At 44.8% G+C, this 15,572-nt stretch overlaps 1 protein-coding gene across 2 annotated transcripts in view; it reads left to right on the top strand.

Annotated features, from left to right (window-relative positions):
• FSTL1 (follistatin like 1) overlaps positions 1–15,572 on the top strand; it is a 54,495-nt gene that overhangs the window by 26,664 nt on the left and 12,259 nt on the right. For both annotated transcript variants that reach the window (XM_021070306.2, XM_084991170.1), the window contains exons 3-6: positions 8,912–9,016; positions 11,335–11,464; positions 12,520–12,552; positions 14,178–14,308. In XM_021070306.2, the coding sequence (XP_020925965.1) occupies positions 8,912–9,016; positions 11,335–11,464; positions 12,520–12,552; positions 14,178–14,308 (399 nt within the window). The remainder of the gene's footprint in view (positions 1–8,911; positions 9,017–11,334; positions 11,465–12,519; positions 12,553–14,177; positions 14,309–15,572) is intronic.

Genomic DNA, 15,572 nt, shown 5'->3' on the forward strand with positions numbered 1-15,572 from the left:
CATCACTCTCCTTGTCAACACTGTAACCTGGCCCAGTGTTGCATCTGCCCAGATGGGAAGATAGCTTTTCTGATTTGCACAAGGACCCCATGTGCAACCTGCCTTTCTTCCTGCTCTTCCCTGTGCTCATCTTGTCCTTTGCTCTCAGTTGCCCTCAGCCCTCCATTCCTACCCTTTCCTCCTGAGCTCATTTGTTCTCATCATCTACACAGATGAAGTCCAGATATGCACCTCTAGTCCTTTACTGTCAACTGTCAGTGGGATGTTTTACTGTCCCTTTAGACTAACGTCCATAATTGACTCATCATCGCCGACCCCCTTCATTCAGCCCCTTCCCAGGGCTCCATCTCTGACAGACATACCAGCAGCTTTCCAGGCCCTCAAAGCCAAAGATCTTGGCAGTCCCAGGACTTTCTCCTTCCTTGCCTCTGTCTAGTATGTTGCCAGATCTTATTCTGTAGAAATTTCTCTCTGATTCTTTCCTTTCTCTGTATCCATGTCACCACCTTCCATGAGACTCTAACCATCCCAGACTCTCTCTAGCTGGTTTCCTTGTCCTCCTCTATTTCCTTCTCCTCTTCTGTTTCTTCCATATACCACCACCCAACTGTTCTTACACCGTCCCCATCCCCACCCCTGCTCAAAAACTTATAGGTTTTCCGTCTAGATCCTACCATTCTTCAGAGCTCAGCTCAAGTCCCATCTTGTCCATGAAGCTCATCTCCTAACGTCAGCCCCGCATACTTCAGAACTTCATTGGTCTCTATTAGTGTCATCTCCAGGTCTAGGTTAGAAGCTCCCCTGGAGGCAGAGGAGCTCTTAGCGTAAACTCCATGGGCCTTGTTCTGTGCTGGTCCCAGGCTGTTATCCTTCTTGTTTGTTGTTGCAGGCATTATCAAATATGCTTTCTGATGGGCTTAAACTCCTTCCCTTGGCCTTCACTGAAGACTAGAGGACTACCTATACCTTCTACTTTGTCCTTTATCGTGGACAAGTCTCAGGCAGATGGTTGGAAAATGGACAGTGAATACCATGCTCAAACCTAACAGACTAATTCAGGGTGGAGAGTGCTCTGACTTAAAAGTTTCTATTCAGGGTTCTGATGAAACTGCAGGGTGAAATTGTGAAACCAGAGGAATTACAAAAGACCCTCTTTAGGAAGACTGACAAGCTGTCTTGGGAACTCCCATGGATTACCCTGAGGACTACAGATAGTGGGGAGCCTGATGGCCCCTGTCAGTCAGGGTGGAGTCATTGGATGTGCCTGAGTTGGGGAGGCAGCATGGTACTCCACAGGAACACACCCAACTCACTGCTGTGGACCGTGACCTGAAGGCATGAGAGCAGAAGTGCCCTCCTCTGCTAGAGGCAGAGCCCCCTGGTTGATTTTACCTCAGTCACAGTACAACCCAGAGTCACAGCCTCCTCAATGCCAGCAGGGATGAACCCTCCGACCTCATAGACCCTTGTGAGGTTATTTTCAGTCTTATGCGAAAGGGCCTAACATGTCTAACTCTGTAAGTGCTTGCTAACTGCTACTTACTTATTCTGTGACAGGACAAGACACATTACTGAAATCTGAATTTGCTGTTCTATAGAAACCAAGCATCCAGTCTGCCATGCTATATTTGAGCAACCTTAAAAAAGACATAATAGGGAGTTCCTGTCATGGCTCAGCTGTAAAGAACCTGACTATTATCCATGAGGACGTGGGTTCAATCCCTGGCCTTGCTCAGTGGGTTAAAGATCCCTGTGGTGTAAGTTGCCAATGCAGCTCAGATCCTGCGTTGCTGTAGCTGTGGTGTAGACTGGCAGCTACAGCTCCTATTCACTCCCTAGCCTGGGAACTTCCATAGGCCATGGATGTGACCCTAAAAAGACAAAAAAAAAAAAAGAAAGACCTAATAAATGGGGGTGGAGGGTCCCAGAGATGGTAGGTGAACAATTGGTAAGGTGAAAGGGCTTCCATATGAAGATGGCAGTGTGGATCCTTGTCTGACAGGGCAAACATGTAGAGAATATGACAGAGTCTATGAAATAATAAAGTCAATGGTTAAGATAAACATACTTGCCCTACTTGAAAAAGTAGTCATTTCCAAGCACGCAATATATTATAACATAATGAGTAGAAAATGTAGTATCCTGTACTCTGTGATAGAGTCTGAAAGTAGAAATTAATACAATGAAAAATTAGATAATTCTTGAATGACAGGTCCATAAGAGTTGGGGTTTTTTGGTTGTTGTTTGTTTGTTTTTTAATCTTAAGGCTAATCCTCTTGGGGTAATGCAGCCCTTATTTTGATATCACAAGGTTCACTAAATAAATAAATAAATGGAGTTTTTGTCATGGCTCAGCAGTTAACAAACCTGCCTAGGATCCAGGTTCGATCCCTGGCCTCGCTCAGTGGGTTAAGGATCCAGCGTTGCCGTGAGCTATGGTGTAGGTTGCATATGTGGCCTGAATCCCAAGTTGTTGTGGCTGTGGTACAGGCCAGCGGCTACAGTTTGGATTGGACACCTAGCCTGGTGCAGCCCTAAAAAGACCAAAAAAAAAAGTTCAGCTGTGCCTTCCCCCAGACATCCTGAGTACACTCTCACTGGCCACTGACACTAATCTGAATGAACCCTAATGACATTTAATGTAAAAAACATTTATTAAGCTTTTTCTCAGGCAGGACAATGTAGTGGGTCTGTGGGAAGCCAAAATATGCAGGCACTTAGTCTACTTGAGATAAGCTGTATATACATAAAATATTGAATAGGGCTCTGACTAAATGCCCCAAAGCCTTCTTGTTTATGAAGAAAATATAGAGTACATGGAGAGTCAGATTGACTGAGAAGCCAATTAAGCTTCAGTTTCAGACCTTTTACTTTCAAGGCCCCTTCCAAAGCCCCTTGCCCACTTTTGCAGTCATGAGAGTATATTCTTTTTCTTAAGAAGGGCCCCTCAAATTGTTCAAGCTTCAGGTCCCACAAAACCTGGATCTAAACCTTGACATGAGGGATTGGTTGTGAGCACACACAAGGGAGGGATACCATCCCTCCAAACACAGTGCCTACTGCCAAGGAAATCAGAGCAACTGCTAGAAATCACTGCTACCTCCTCTTTCCTAGAATATGTAGGACACAGCAACACACTTTTTTTGGAGAAAAAGAATCGGAGTTGAGCAAGGTCACATGATGCTCCAGTGATATTTCCAGGACCTGAAGTAGCCTTGCTTTCTTCCCGGTTTTCTCAGGCCTTGTGCTACTGGGTTCCATTTCTGAACAGCCGCCTGGGAGTAGCCAGCCTTCCTACCCTGTGTCCCACCCAGGTCTCCTGCTCTCCTCAGTTCTGTGAATTCCTTTGTCCCCAACCCTATGGTGCTCTGCATATCTGAGGGGCCCTGGTGTTCCTGTGAAGTTTCCATGACTAATTCTGGCAAAGCAAGGAGAACCTTTCTCACATCAACAAAGCCGCTCTGTCACAGAATAGTGGCAAGGGGAGCCAAAATTCCACCTTGGCATACATGGGGCTATTTAAAAAAAAAAAAAAAGTTGGGAAGGAGGAAAAGGATGGAGGGGACAGAGCCGACCCAGTTCACATTAGTGAAATGATGGTATATTAACCTGACAGTTTTATAGCTTTGCTTATAAGCTTCCTCCCTTGCCAAAGCACACTGTTCTTCCAGAAATTGTTTAACTTAAGAAGACTTTTTAAAAACATTCATAGCATATTTTATGTTCAGACTGGTCGGCCCAGAGATTCAGACACACTATCACCTCTCCTGGTGGTTTTGCAAATAACTTGCTCTTCCCTTTGCTTGCGAAGGATCTTTTTCAGTTGCACCAATAATTCCTGGCTTTTTGAGACCTTGGATCCAAGATAACACCTATTCTAGTTTTGAGTTTTAAAGAGGCAAAGTAGTGTACTGTAAAGAGGCCTGGAGGCCTTGGGACTCAGGACCCAGCTCTGGGCTCAATCAGCACAGGTGTGAGCCTCCATTTCTTCTTCATCACAGGATGTTACTTCTGGAGGGGCCTTAGATGTAACCCTTGCCAGCCTATCCTAAAAGGTTTTGAGAATAAAATTGATAGTAAAAATTAGAGACTAATCGAAATTGCTGTACAAGTATCATTATCACCATGCAGTGGCTCAGAGAGAAAGTTTTTCCCTAGTGAAAGTCAGCAATGTGCCCAGTCATCTTTCACCAAGGGCAAGCTGCATTTTGAAAATTAACATGAGACCAAATCCCCACAGCATGGCTTGCAATACATAATGAAAACAAGATAAAAGCGTATCAGGGAGATGATACAGAAGGCTGTTTCTCCATCGGAAGCAAGTATTTCATTAATTTTTCTCAATATATCAGGTGTCCGCACATTGAGAACACACTCCCTCTCTCCATTCACACTCTCACAGGTACATTCAGACTTAAAGAGTTCATAGACCCGTGACCTCATGCTCCTAAAGAATATTCAGATGCCAGTGTGAGTATCTGTACGTAGATGAAATTCTCATACAGCCTTGGAAGAAACTAATTCCTAAAATTGTTATGGTGGTAAAGCAAATCGTGCTCTTTCAGTTGTGAGAACTGAACTGTGTTTGTGACCCCTCCCTGTACCAGCCCTTGTAATTGTACCCTCTCCATGCATAGCGTTCCCTTGACTGTTCCCCATAAGGGACTGTCGAGGCACTGGGGTCAGGCTGACCTGTGTTCCAACCCTGATTCAGCTCTTGCTAGTTCTGTGGCCTCTGCACATCACAGAGCTTTTCTGAATCTTAAATTCCTCCCTATCTGTTACATGGAAATAAAGATATGGAAACCTACACAGACCTTGTGAGGACAGAGAGGTCTTTGAAGAGCCTCACTCAGTTGTAGGTGCTCTGATTAATATTAGCCCTAGGCCCTGGTCACCCCCATAAGATTGCTGGCAGGTTTCTGTCTCCAGCCTCTCTCCAGGCTGCCCTGCACTTGGAGTCGGTATTTGCAAGCTGGAAGGGACCAGATACAGTATTCAGAATCACCACCTCCATCATGTCACCTGCCCACCCCAAACTTCCCAAGGTCCTCGCTGCACACCAGATCCATGGAGAGCCCCTCAGATCACCTGGCAAGACCTGATCCCTCGCCACCTGCCACGCCACCTCACCTCTTCTTCAACATGCTCCCTCCATTCACACCAGGCAGCTGATGCCCTGTCCCATGGGTATGCTCATGCTATGTTTGTCCCCTCTCAAGATGTCCTTCCCCACTCAGAATCAGTCATCCAGGAGACAGGTAAGACCACCTACTGCCCTAAGGAACTTCCAGGAGCTTCGGAGATATCCGTGACACCTCTGTTCCCAGAGAAATTAGGGCTTGGAGAAGGGCTTTCAATGACACAGAGAGGTCCCCTGTCTGAAGAAAATTTTCTTCATTACTGATTTCTGAATTATAGTGTGCCTGTGAACAGCCAAAATTGGGGGTTGGGGTGGGGATTGCTCTGAAGGCTTCAGCTTAGATGTCTTTTCCCAAGTCAGCAAATCCCTGGTTCTTGGTGTCCTGGTGCCCACGGGGCACCCGCCCATTCTCCTGCCCCCCTTTACATCTCACTGGGAGGACAGAGCCTGGAGGAGCTACTGGAGCCTAAGCTGCTTCTGCATTGCGGCTCCTGGGCTCCGCTAGACAAAGAGAGAGATTGCCACCTATTGACAGATGTGCCACCTGCAAAGAGGAATGCTTGCGTAACTAGCCTTTCTCTGTGGGCTTCAAACAGGATAATGAGGTAGTTAGGCCCTGGTTTTTTCCATTCAGTCAGTCCTGCTATCAGTATTATCATTCAGTGTAAGGAAGGATGGTGGGGACTTGACAGCCCAAGGTGATAAAGGCCTCTAGTGGGAAAACTGTCTGAAAATCAGTTCTCCACTGTAATAATGGTTGCTTTCTGTTGTGTGGTAGGCATTCTGTCATGCAGTACATCTCATGTAACCCTCACACAGCCCTCACGGGGATTAACATTCCCATTTTACACACTGGAAACTGAGGTTTAAGGAGAGTCTTTGCCCGCAACCATGGCAAGTAAGTGGGAGATATGAAAATAAATCAAATTTAAAGGATTAGTTTTCCCTTTGGTTGAATAGAATCCTACCTCTGCCACTCCCTACTTACTAAGGCTGTTCCCTCCTCCATTAAATGGGGATAGTTATGATGTCTAATTTATGGTGTTGTTGTGAAGCTTAAATAAGATCATGTATAATGAAAACCACTTAGGAAGGTGCCAGGTATTTATAAATGGGAGCTTAGTCATCTATTGTCTGAAGATCTGGGTGGGACTCCTAGCTCCTCATTTTTAGCTATGAAACTTGGGCAAGTTACTCAAACTTCCTATTTTAAGTTTCCTCACTAAGGAGTTCCCGTCGTGGCGCAGCGGAAATGAATCCAACTAGGAACCATGAGGTTGCAGGTTCAACCCCTGGCCTTGCTCAGTGGGTTAAGGATCTGGCATTGCCTTGAGCTGTGGGGTAGGTCGCAGACATGGCTCAGATCTGGTGTTGCTGTGGCTGTGGCATAGGCTGGCAGTGCAGCTCTTATTAGACCCCTAGCCTGGGAACCTCTATGTGCCGTGGGTGCAGCCCTAAAAAAGACAAAAAAGAGGAAAAAAAAGTTTCCTCATCTATAAAATGTAGTTAATATGCATGTTTTTGCAGGGTTATCCACAATAAGAGGAAAGTGTATGTGTGAAAACATTCTGCAAGTTTTAATAGTGCTATCAAATATTAGTCATTGTATTTTAGGTAAAGAGTATTTCTTCAAATGGATTTTTTAGAATTATTTCTAAAAAATGACGAGTTGAATTTGATCTATAAGTAAAAGCTTTTATTATGAATACTCACTAAAAACAAACATAAGATAAAAAGAGGCTCTATAAATGCCACAAGTTATTTATTCTGCAGGAAGTTCTTTAAGCATTAATATGAGTAACACTTCACGGGCAACTTGTTTCATAGTTTATGACACAATTCCAAATATATTATCTCATTTTATCTTGACAAGGCAGGGCTAGTATTTACCCCTACTTTACAGATGAGGAAACAGGCTCAGAGCATTAAAGTGCCTTATTATGGACGAAGAGCTAGTAAGTGATAACGGTTTGTGAGTATCTGCTTATGGGGCCATGTGTTGGTGTGTCTTGGAGTGTAGACATGCATACGTCTGAGCATGTTTTTTTATGCAGTAGTGTGTCTTTAACTCATGTGACAGATTCATGAAGGACATGTATTTGTATCTCTCAACATGTTTCATAAAGGGGGAGAGGAGAAAGTCCTAGCTGAGTTGTTCTGTTGGTTTTTTTTTTAACAATGATCAGTGACAGCCTTTTCCTTTTTTCTTCTTTTTCCCCTTCCTTTTCATTTTTAGAGCTGTTTTTCATTCCCAAGCACAGTTTCCAAGAAGGTCTTGCCTGGAGAATATGTGCAATTTTATCTCCACTCCTGGTTTAGGAAACAACAGCTTTCCAGTACCCCCAGCCTTCTGGGAATTACTTCCTCTTTTTTTCTTTTTTTCGCTGCCTGCCAGCTTTATTGAATTCCCCTTAGCAACATCCAAAAAAGAATGGGTTTAGCAACAGCCTGTGAACCAATGAAACGTGAGCATGGCCCGGGTTTCTAGACCAATGGGAGGGAGCTCTGCGTGCCCTTCAAGCTCGCTCGGAGAGAAAATAACCTGGAGTTTGCAAAGCAGCCTCCAGGTGGCAGCAGACCAACTGTATTGGACACAGACCCTCAGATCTCACATCTACTTTGTTTTTTGCTTTCTTTGACCTGTTCTTGGACTCAAAACGTTTGACCACTATAAGGATTTTACAGTTACAAGCTTTTTGGGTATGAGCTTTCTACATGACGTGGTAGACCTCGCCTGAAGGCTGGAATCTTAGATTCTATCCCTGCCCTTACTATGGCCAGTTGCATGACCTTTGTTGGTTCTGTCACAGCCAGTGCTACCTCAGTAGGCACAAGCCTGGAGGTCCCAGGTGACTACCTGCCCAGACAGTCAGGAAAAGGGCTGGAGGAATCACATTCTCTTTCATTCAACTGCCACTCCTGAATGGCAGATGGAGTGGGGCTGGCTTTCTGCCACCATTTAATATGAGGGAAGGACTGTGTCACTGACAGGTTACTGCCTGCAAATGCTCACATTCTTGGTGGCATAGGCTGGGACCATTCCCTGCCTTTTCAGTTTTGCTACATATGTATGAACACAAATGTCTAACCACAAGTGGTTTGAAAACAGTTCTGTTAAGTGATTCAGCCCCCTTGGTTCTCTGAAGCCAGAGGCAGATATGGACAGGGGGCTGAATAGGACCATGTCGAATAATAGCAGATCCGTGTTTCTGATGGTTTAGCCATCCTTCTCTCGCCTTTTGAGATAGCAGAACCCTAGTCAGTGAGACTTTGGTCCTTTTGATATGTGTATTTCTCTCAAGCATTTCCACTTCTGCCTGGTTTACTCTTCTCATCCTTTAGGACCTATCTTCAGAAAGTCTCCTTTGATTCTCACCCTCCCACTGTTACACTTACGCATTGCTTTCTGGAAGTCTCTGTTGTGTTTCCACGTGAGGACAGGGACAGTCTTTATATCTCCAGACCTTAGCCTAGTACTGTCCTTTAATGGGTGCTCAGTTAACATTTTTAGAAGAAAGCATGCAAGGAGGAAATTTGCTCTATAAGAAGCACTCTTGGGCACTCAGAAGTAACTGGACCTGAGCAGGAGCAGTGCCAGCAAGATGGATGCTGGCAGTTGGCAACAGCTTCTGGCTGTTCAGGACCCTTCAGCACCATGAGTCTTCACTCCAGACCACAGCCCAAGCCTGAGAGATAATTACCACCATTGGCTTATCCAGAGATGGACTCATCTCAGTGACAGAGTTTCTTTTTGATTTTGTGTTTTAGGAAGAGCCAAGGAGCAAATCCAAGATCTGTGCCAATGTGTTTTGTGGAGCCGGCCGGGAATGTGCAGTCACAGAGAAGGGAGAGCCCACTTGCCTCTGTATTGAGGTAAGTCCTAAGGTCGGAAGCCAGAGGACAGTGGCCAAGGCAGGTGTGGTTACCTTGCTGGAGCTACCAGTCAGCAGTGCCCATGATTTCATTATCTTTATAAAAGCACACCTTGTGTATTTGAAAGAAGTGAAAATTTTATCTCAGAAGGTAAAAATCAGATGTGAATGTAGGGATACTTTTCTTTTTAAACACTACTTACCTTTATAAGATTTTTAAATTACAAAATTAACAGTTGCTTTATATAAGTCGATAGTAGAGACATTTATACAAACATAAAATTAATAATCTTTCCCGTAACCCTCAAATCCCATTGGTCTTAGGTAACTGGTGTTAAGAGTTCAGTATATATTTGTTCTACATGTTCATTTTTTCTATGCAACTATCTAAGATTTCTCCCTATTTTATGTAAAAATGAGATCATAATATAGACAGCTCTAGATATATGCAACTCACATTTTGTACTTATTAATATATCATAACAATGTTCTCTCTAGGTCAGCACATATAGTTTTAACTCCTTTTTTTTTTTTTTTTTTTTGTCTTTTCTAGGGCCTCACCTGTGGCATATGGAGGTTCCCAGACTAGGGGTGTAATCAGAGCTGTAGCTGCCGGCCTATACCACAGCCACAGCAACACCGAATCCTTAATCCACTGAGCTAGGCCAGGGATTGAACCCGCAATCTCATGGTTCCTAGTCAGATTCATTATCCAGTGAGCCATGACGGGAACGCCTTAACTCATTTTTAATAGCTCAATAATAGTCATACAAGAGAACCAGACTTAGGTAATCATTTTCCTATAGATAGACATTTAGGTTGTGTCATGGGTTGTTTACCACTATAAACAATGGCATCCTTGTGCAAATATTCTGACATGCTGCTGTCATTATTTCTGTAGGCTTGAGTTTCACTGGGACTTGCTGGGTCAAAGATATGAACATTTTAAAAATACAAGATAGAATCAGATTTTTCAGGTTTGGTTTTATTTTTAATGAAATTTAAAAAGCAAAGTGAGCTTTTGAGAAATATTTCTTTCATAAGCAGGATTCTCACTCTTGGCAAATATAAATAGCCTAGATGTCGCCCTTTTTCCCCCTTTTTTTAGACAAACCCAAGCCTGGAAATTCATCTGTATTTCTACAAGTAAATACACCCATTTTAGTCCCCAGGTAAAGGATCCTGACCCATCGTCTCAGAAAGGAAGTCCTTCAACTCAGAAACCTGCAAACCAGGTCTGCTGGGGACCCTGAGAGGTCCTCACTAGAGGTGTAGCAGGCTACTGTGACTGTCTAGGGTCCAGAAACCTGGCATCTAGCCTCAGCTTGTCTACATATTGTTATGTGATTTTAACAAATTAGTTGCCACTCCATGCCATGAAGACAGACCATGTTTGCCTTTGTTCAGGGCCCAGTACATAGTAAGAACCCAGTGATAAGTGTTGGTTCAGTGAAGTTTATCTGGCTGGGCTACCTTCCATTTCCAGGATTTGGTGTTCTTTTACTACATTTACTCTTTTGGGCTTTGGTGCCTTTATCAGATCTGAGCACAACTTGCGTTCCCCTTCCCCCTTTCAGAAACCATGAAAGTCTAAAGAAACCAAGCTTGCCCGTAAGCATGGCACTTTAAATAGCCAAAATAGAATCGAGGTGCCAAGTGAACTTGAGTCCATTTCCCTGTCCAGAATGATCCTCTGTAGAACTTCACAGAGACCCGGCACCCCTCCCCCTGCCTCACAACAACTGCTGTGAGATGAGGGGGAAAACAAAATACTAAACAAAGCAAGAATACAAAGATTCTTTGAGCTAGACCCTGGAATTATTGAAGAATTGGGGTGATGGGATGTGGGGCTGTGTGTTTACCTGCCTTTCGGTCTCTCCACATTCCCAGCTCTTGGCTCTGTTTTGTGTCATAGAATGTTGAAATTGTAAGGGATCTTAGATCATCCAGAGATCTTGAGAGACTTTCTACAAAGTAATAAAGTGGCAGATAATCCATATTCCTGACTTTTAATAAAATGCCCTTCTGCTAATTTGATAGTGTTGGGGTAGCAGAGTGTTATTTTTTCTCACTGAGTAGAAGAGATGACCCTGGGCCAGGATCAGCACAGAGCACCATTTGGGGTCCCTCCAACACGAGTTGGGTAGGGTCACTGATGCCAGAGCTGAGGCTCCCTGTGTCCTGGCAGTTTAGAAGTCATCCCTGGAAGGGATTCCTCTCACAAGATGGCTTTGTATTTGTGTGTGTGTGTGTGTGTGTGTGCGCGCGTGCACACACACTCAACCTTGACTGCACCAATGTCCTCCATGTCTGTTTCAGCAATGCAAACCTCACAAGAGGCCTGTGTGTGGCAGCAACGGCAAGACCTACCTCAACCACTGTGAGCTGCATCGAGATGCCTGCCTCACTGGATCCAAAATCCAGGTGGATTATGATGGACACTGCAAAGGTAAGGAGTGCTCTCATCACCACATCGCAGCTCCAGCCAGGGAGCCAGGGAACGGAGCATTGTGGGCTGGCTTCCTGGGGTCCTTTCCACCCTGAGCACAGCACCCAAAGCTGTAGAGACCACCCAGTTACCTAAAGAGGCATTCCCTTGGTGCTCATTAGCCTGCTGGGTGTGCCCTGGGTAGCGTAGGCCTCTACCCTGTGCTCCCTGCCTCAGATCCCTAAGGCGGCTTCCAGTACTGTCTTCATCTGGATAGTGGGTAGGGGACCACATCAACTATCGATAATATGTAGTTAACTGAATTCTGTACCTTTTTAGAAAGCAGGCAAATTTCACATACCCCATGAATTCTAAATTTGGGCATCTCTCATCCCTGATAATATTGTATTTCCTCTAATTTACACTCAAACCATTGCCATTAGGGTAGGAGGGAGGGGTCCCAAGCTTGTGCTAATTAGACATCAGCCTCCTGCCCACCCGAGGCATATGGAAGTTCCCAGGCTAGAAGTCAAATCAGAGCTGTAGCCACCAGCCTACTCCACAGCCACAGCAACTCGGGATCCCAACCACATCTGTGACCTACACCACAGCGCACAGCAACACCGGATCCTTAACCTACTGACCAAGGCCAGAGATCAAACATGGATCCTAGTCAGGTTTGTTAACCGCTAAGCCACAAAGGGAACTCCTGCCCAGCCTTTAACTTCCCTAGAGAAGCAAGAAGCTGTTTCCCAAGTGTTGGTCTCCACCCCATTTCCTGATCCATAATGATTCTGTATGAGTTCTCAAAGTCCCAGCAGACCCCCACCCCTCAAGCTAACAGTAAGAGATGTGAGATAGGAGGGCAATTCCATGGCCTCACAATGTCAAAGAAATAAGGAAAGAAAAGATCCCCATACTTGAGAGTGGAAGGAGAGGATACAAGGACTCAAGGCAAAATGATGAAGAGATTATAAATGTAGGCTCCTTCATGGGAGTGGTTTTAATCCTAGCAATACACAGAAATTTCTTTTTTCTTCGCTTTGCATTATGCATTTTCTCCTTTTGTCTTGCAGAGAAGAAATCTGTAAGTCCATCTGCCAGCCCAGGTAAGTGCCTGTTTTTTCTACATTGCACATCTTAGGGAGGAAATTCTTCTCATAACAGAAATTCCATGTTCCATAATCCCTGCCGGAGCTCATAAGTTCTTCACTGTGTCAGAACTCGTGACTTAGAATTGGTTGCTCCTCAATATACATAACTGAGAAAAGTTGCAAATTGCATTTTGTTTTTTCCTTTTTTTGTGCCTTGTCATCAAAAGGAGCTATTTGGGACAGAATGTTGCCTGTGTTTTCCATCATTGCTGAGTAGTGATTGAGTTACGTATTGGAAAGTCATTGATTTTCCCCCCCTTCAAGGCTCTCTGAGACCCGGTGTCACAGGACAAGCAGAATCAGAAAGCACAACTCTTTTTGAAAGGGAATAATTAGAAATGACATAAAACAACTGTGATTTTCTTTAAATACAACTATAGAATTTTGTCATGATTTATAGTTACAGACTCCTTTAGCATATACTTTTCCTTAGATCATCACAATAACCTTGTGAAATATGTCTTACTGTGATTACCTATAGGTGAGGAAATTGAGGCTCAGAGAGGTTAAGTGAATTTCCCTGAGTCACACAGCTAGGAAGTGGCGGAGCGGGGGAGAGTACCCACAGTTTCATTTCCCTGGCTCCGTGCCCTTTTTCACATCCCAACATGTGTTGTCTTCCAGGAATTCCCTTTTGCCAAGGCCTTCCCTTCTCTGTTTCCACATCCCCTGGACTCAGCCCCACCTGTTGTCACCATGTAGCTTACAGCAAACAGCTGTCCAGGCAGGGCTTCAGCATGCTTTTCCTTGGCCTCATTTTCTGTTGTTTATAGTAAAGAATCATGCAGGTGGTATAAAATTTTAAGTGGGAGAAGTTTAGAAAGACCCTGTTGGTGAGAGGGAAAAGATGTACAGGCAGGAATCAGAAATCCAGTGACATAAGGAATTGTAATATTCTCATTTATTCATTTATTATTTCAGCTTAACTCTGAGCCAAGAGAGCTGTTCTATTGATGATTTTTTTTTCCTCTCAGCTTCCTAAAGTTAATGAAATGTCCTATATTTTTCTCCTCTACTTTTTTCCTCACCTGAGCAATGTAGTTTCTGTTTCAACATTCTCAATCTTTATAAACTTTTTATTATTTCATTTTTCAATTTATTTTTATTTTATTTTATTTTGCTTTTTAGGGCTACACCTGAGGCATGTGGAAGTTCCCAGGCTAGGGGTCTAATCAGAGCTGTAGCTGCCAGCCTACACCACAGCCACAGCAATGCAGGATCTGAGCCTCATCAGTGACCTACACCACAGCTCACAGATCCCCAACCCACTTAGCAAGGCCAGGGATCGAACCCGCATCCTCGTGGATACTAGTCAGGTTCATTCCCGCTGAGCCACAGCAGGAACTCCCTTTATAAACTTTTTTTAGAGAGTGAGCTTGAGTGCTGGGCTAGATGCTTCCCAGTGTGGACCCTGGGTTCACTCCTCTGTGAATGTGGATGATAATCCTGTCTCCCCCAATTTCTATAAAAATTCAGTGAGATAACACATGCAGATCCCAGGCACAGAGCTCCCCACATGTGGGTGCTGGATGACGTGGGGATCCCCACTGCTCAGCTGACCTCCCTCCCCTTTCCTCCAGTGGTTTGCTATCAATCCAACCGCGATGAACTCCGGCGTCGCATCATCCAGTGGCTGGAAGCAGAAATCATTCCAGATGGCTGGTTCTCTAAAGGCAGCAACTACAGTGAAATCCTAGACAAATACTTTAAGGTAATCCTTAGAGCTGGGGTCAAAGACTGTTCAGCCCCAGAGAAAGGAGTTTTCCTCTCCCGTTGCCTGATCACATCTTCCCAGATCACAAGGAAGTATAAACCTACCTAGAGTCCCTGAGTTTCCTCATAGATCATTCCATGAAGCTCTGACAATTGCCCTCTGACCAGCTTGATCAATGTGGGTCCGGGAGTCAGGCCTTTGGGATGTAACATACATGGGCTCCTCCCTTTGGGCAGTTAAAGCCACTAAGGTCTTGAAGACCTTGTCCATGAAAAATCATGGCCAGGCTCTATCCCCTTCCCCTGTATAACACCTTGTAGACCTGGCTGGCCATCAAAACACCTTCTATCTCACCCAGACCCAGACCACTTCAGCCTCCATCCCATCCAGTTTGGCTTTCCTCTAAGTTATTAACTTGACCATCCATGGCTGGCAGAGTTCCGCTCCATTTGAGGAAAGTCAGTGGACTGGTATTTCATGGGTCCGGGATTCTTCATGAACCTAGGTATTACTGTTTCCCTCATGTTTAGTTGAAGAGACAGATTGTTCCAGTTGGGGCAGGGTTGATGCTGCTTTCAAAAAGGAAAACAAGGGAGGAGGCAGTATTCAGCCATGAATAGGGCTGCCATGACATGGAGATCTTCAGAGAGCTTTCGACTGTTGTTAGAAGCGGTGAAGGGTGCTCTTCCAGCAGATTGCTAAGATACACACATGTATATCACACTCGGGTAAATATACCACAATTAGAAACACAGACACACACACTGTGTACAGAGATGTGCACGCCACACAGAGACACATCCTACACACAGACGCACAGGTTCAAGTGCCCGCATTCCCACATAGGCACAGAAGCCCCCATCGTTTACAGACACACACGTTCCAAGTAGATGCCCTCGGAGGTTCATCCCCAGGTGCCCCCACTGCCTCCACGGCATATCTCAGGGCATAACCAGCCCGGACTCAGGAGCTACCCCCACATGGGGAGGGAATTCTTGGCAGCTCTGTGGCCACCAAGCGTGGTCACCACCACCTTTGTCTGTAGATTCCTCTTTCTAACTTACATTGTTAGCCCCTGAGATGGATAAATATGGGGTTGGATTGAAATGGGATATTTGGTTGTTTAGGACTTTGTTTGCGTTACTGTCTTTGGGTAGACCTTTCTCTCTGAAGAAAGACCTTTCTCGCGGAAGGTAAATCTCTGGATTTCGGGTGTCTGAGAAGAGCCCTCTCACTTTCTCCTCAGTCTCAACCACTCCCA

Source organism: Sus scrofa, chromosome 13 (assembly GCF_054392235.1).
Source record: "Sus scrofa isolate SSC_HxYL_T2T_F1_AM1 chromosome 13, Sscrofa_HxYL_maternal_Yorkshire_Landrace_v2.0, whole genome shotgun sequence".
Classification (NCBI taxonomy): domain Eukaryota; kingdom Metazoa; phylum Chordata; class Mammalia; order Artiodactyla; family Suidae; genus Sus; species Sus scrofa.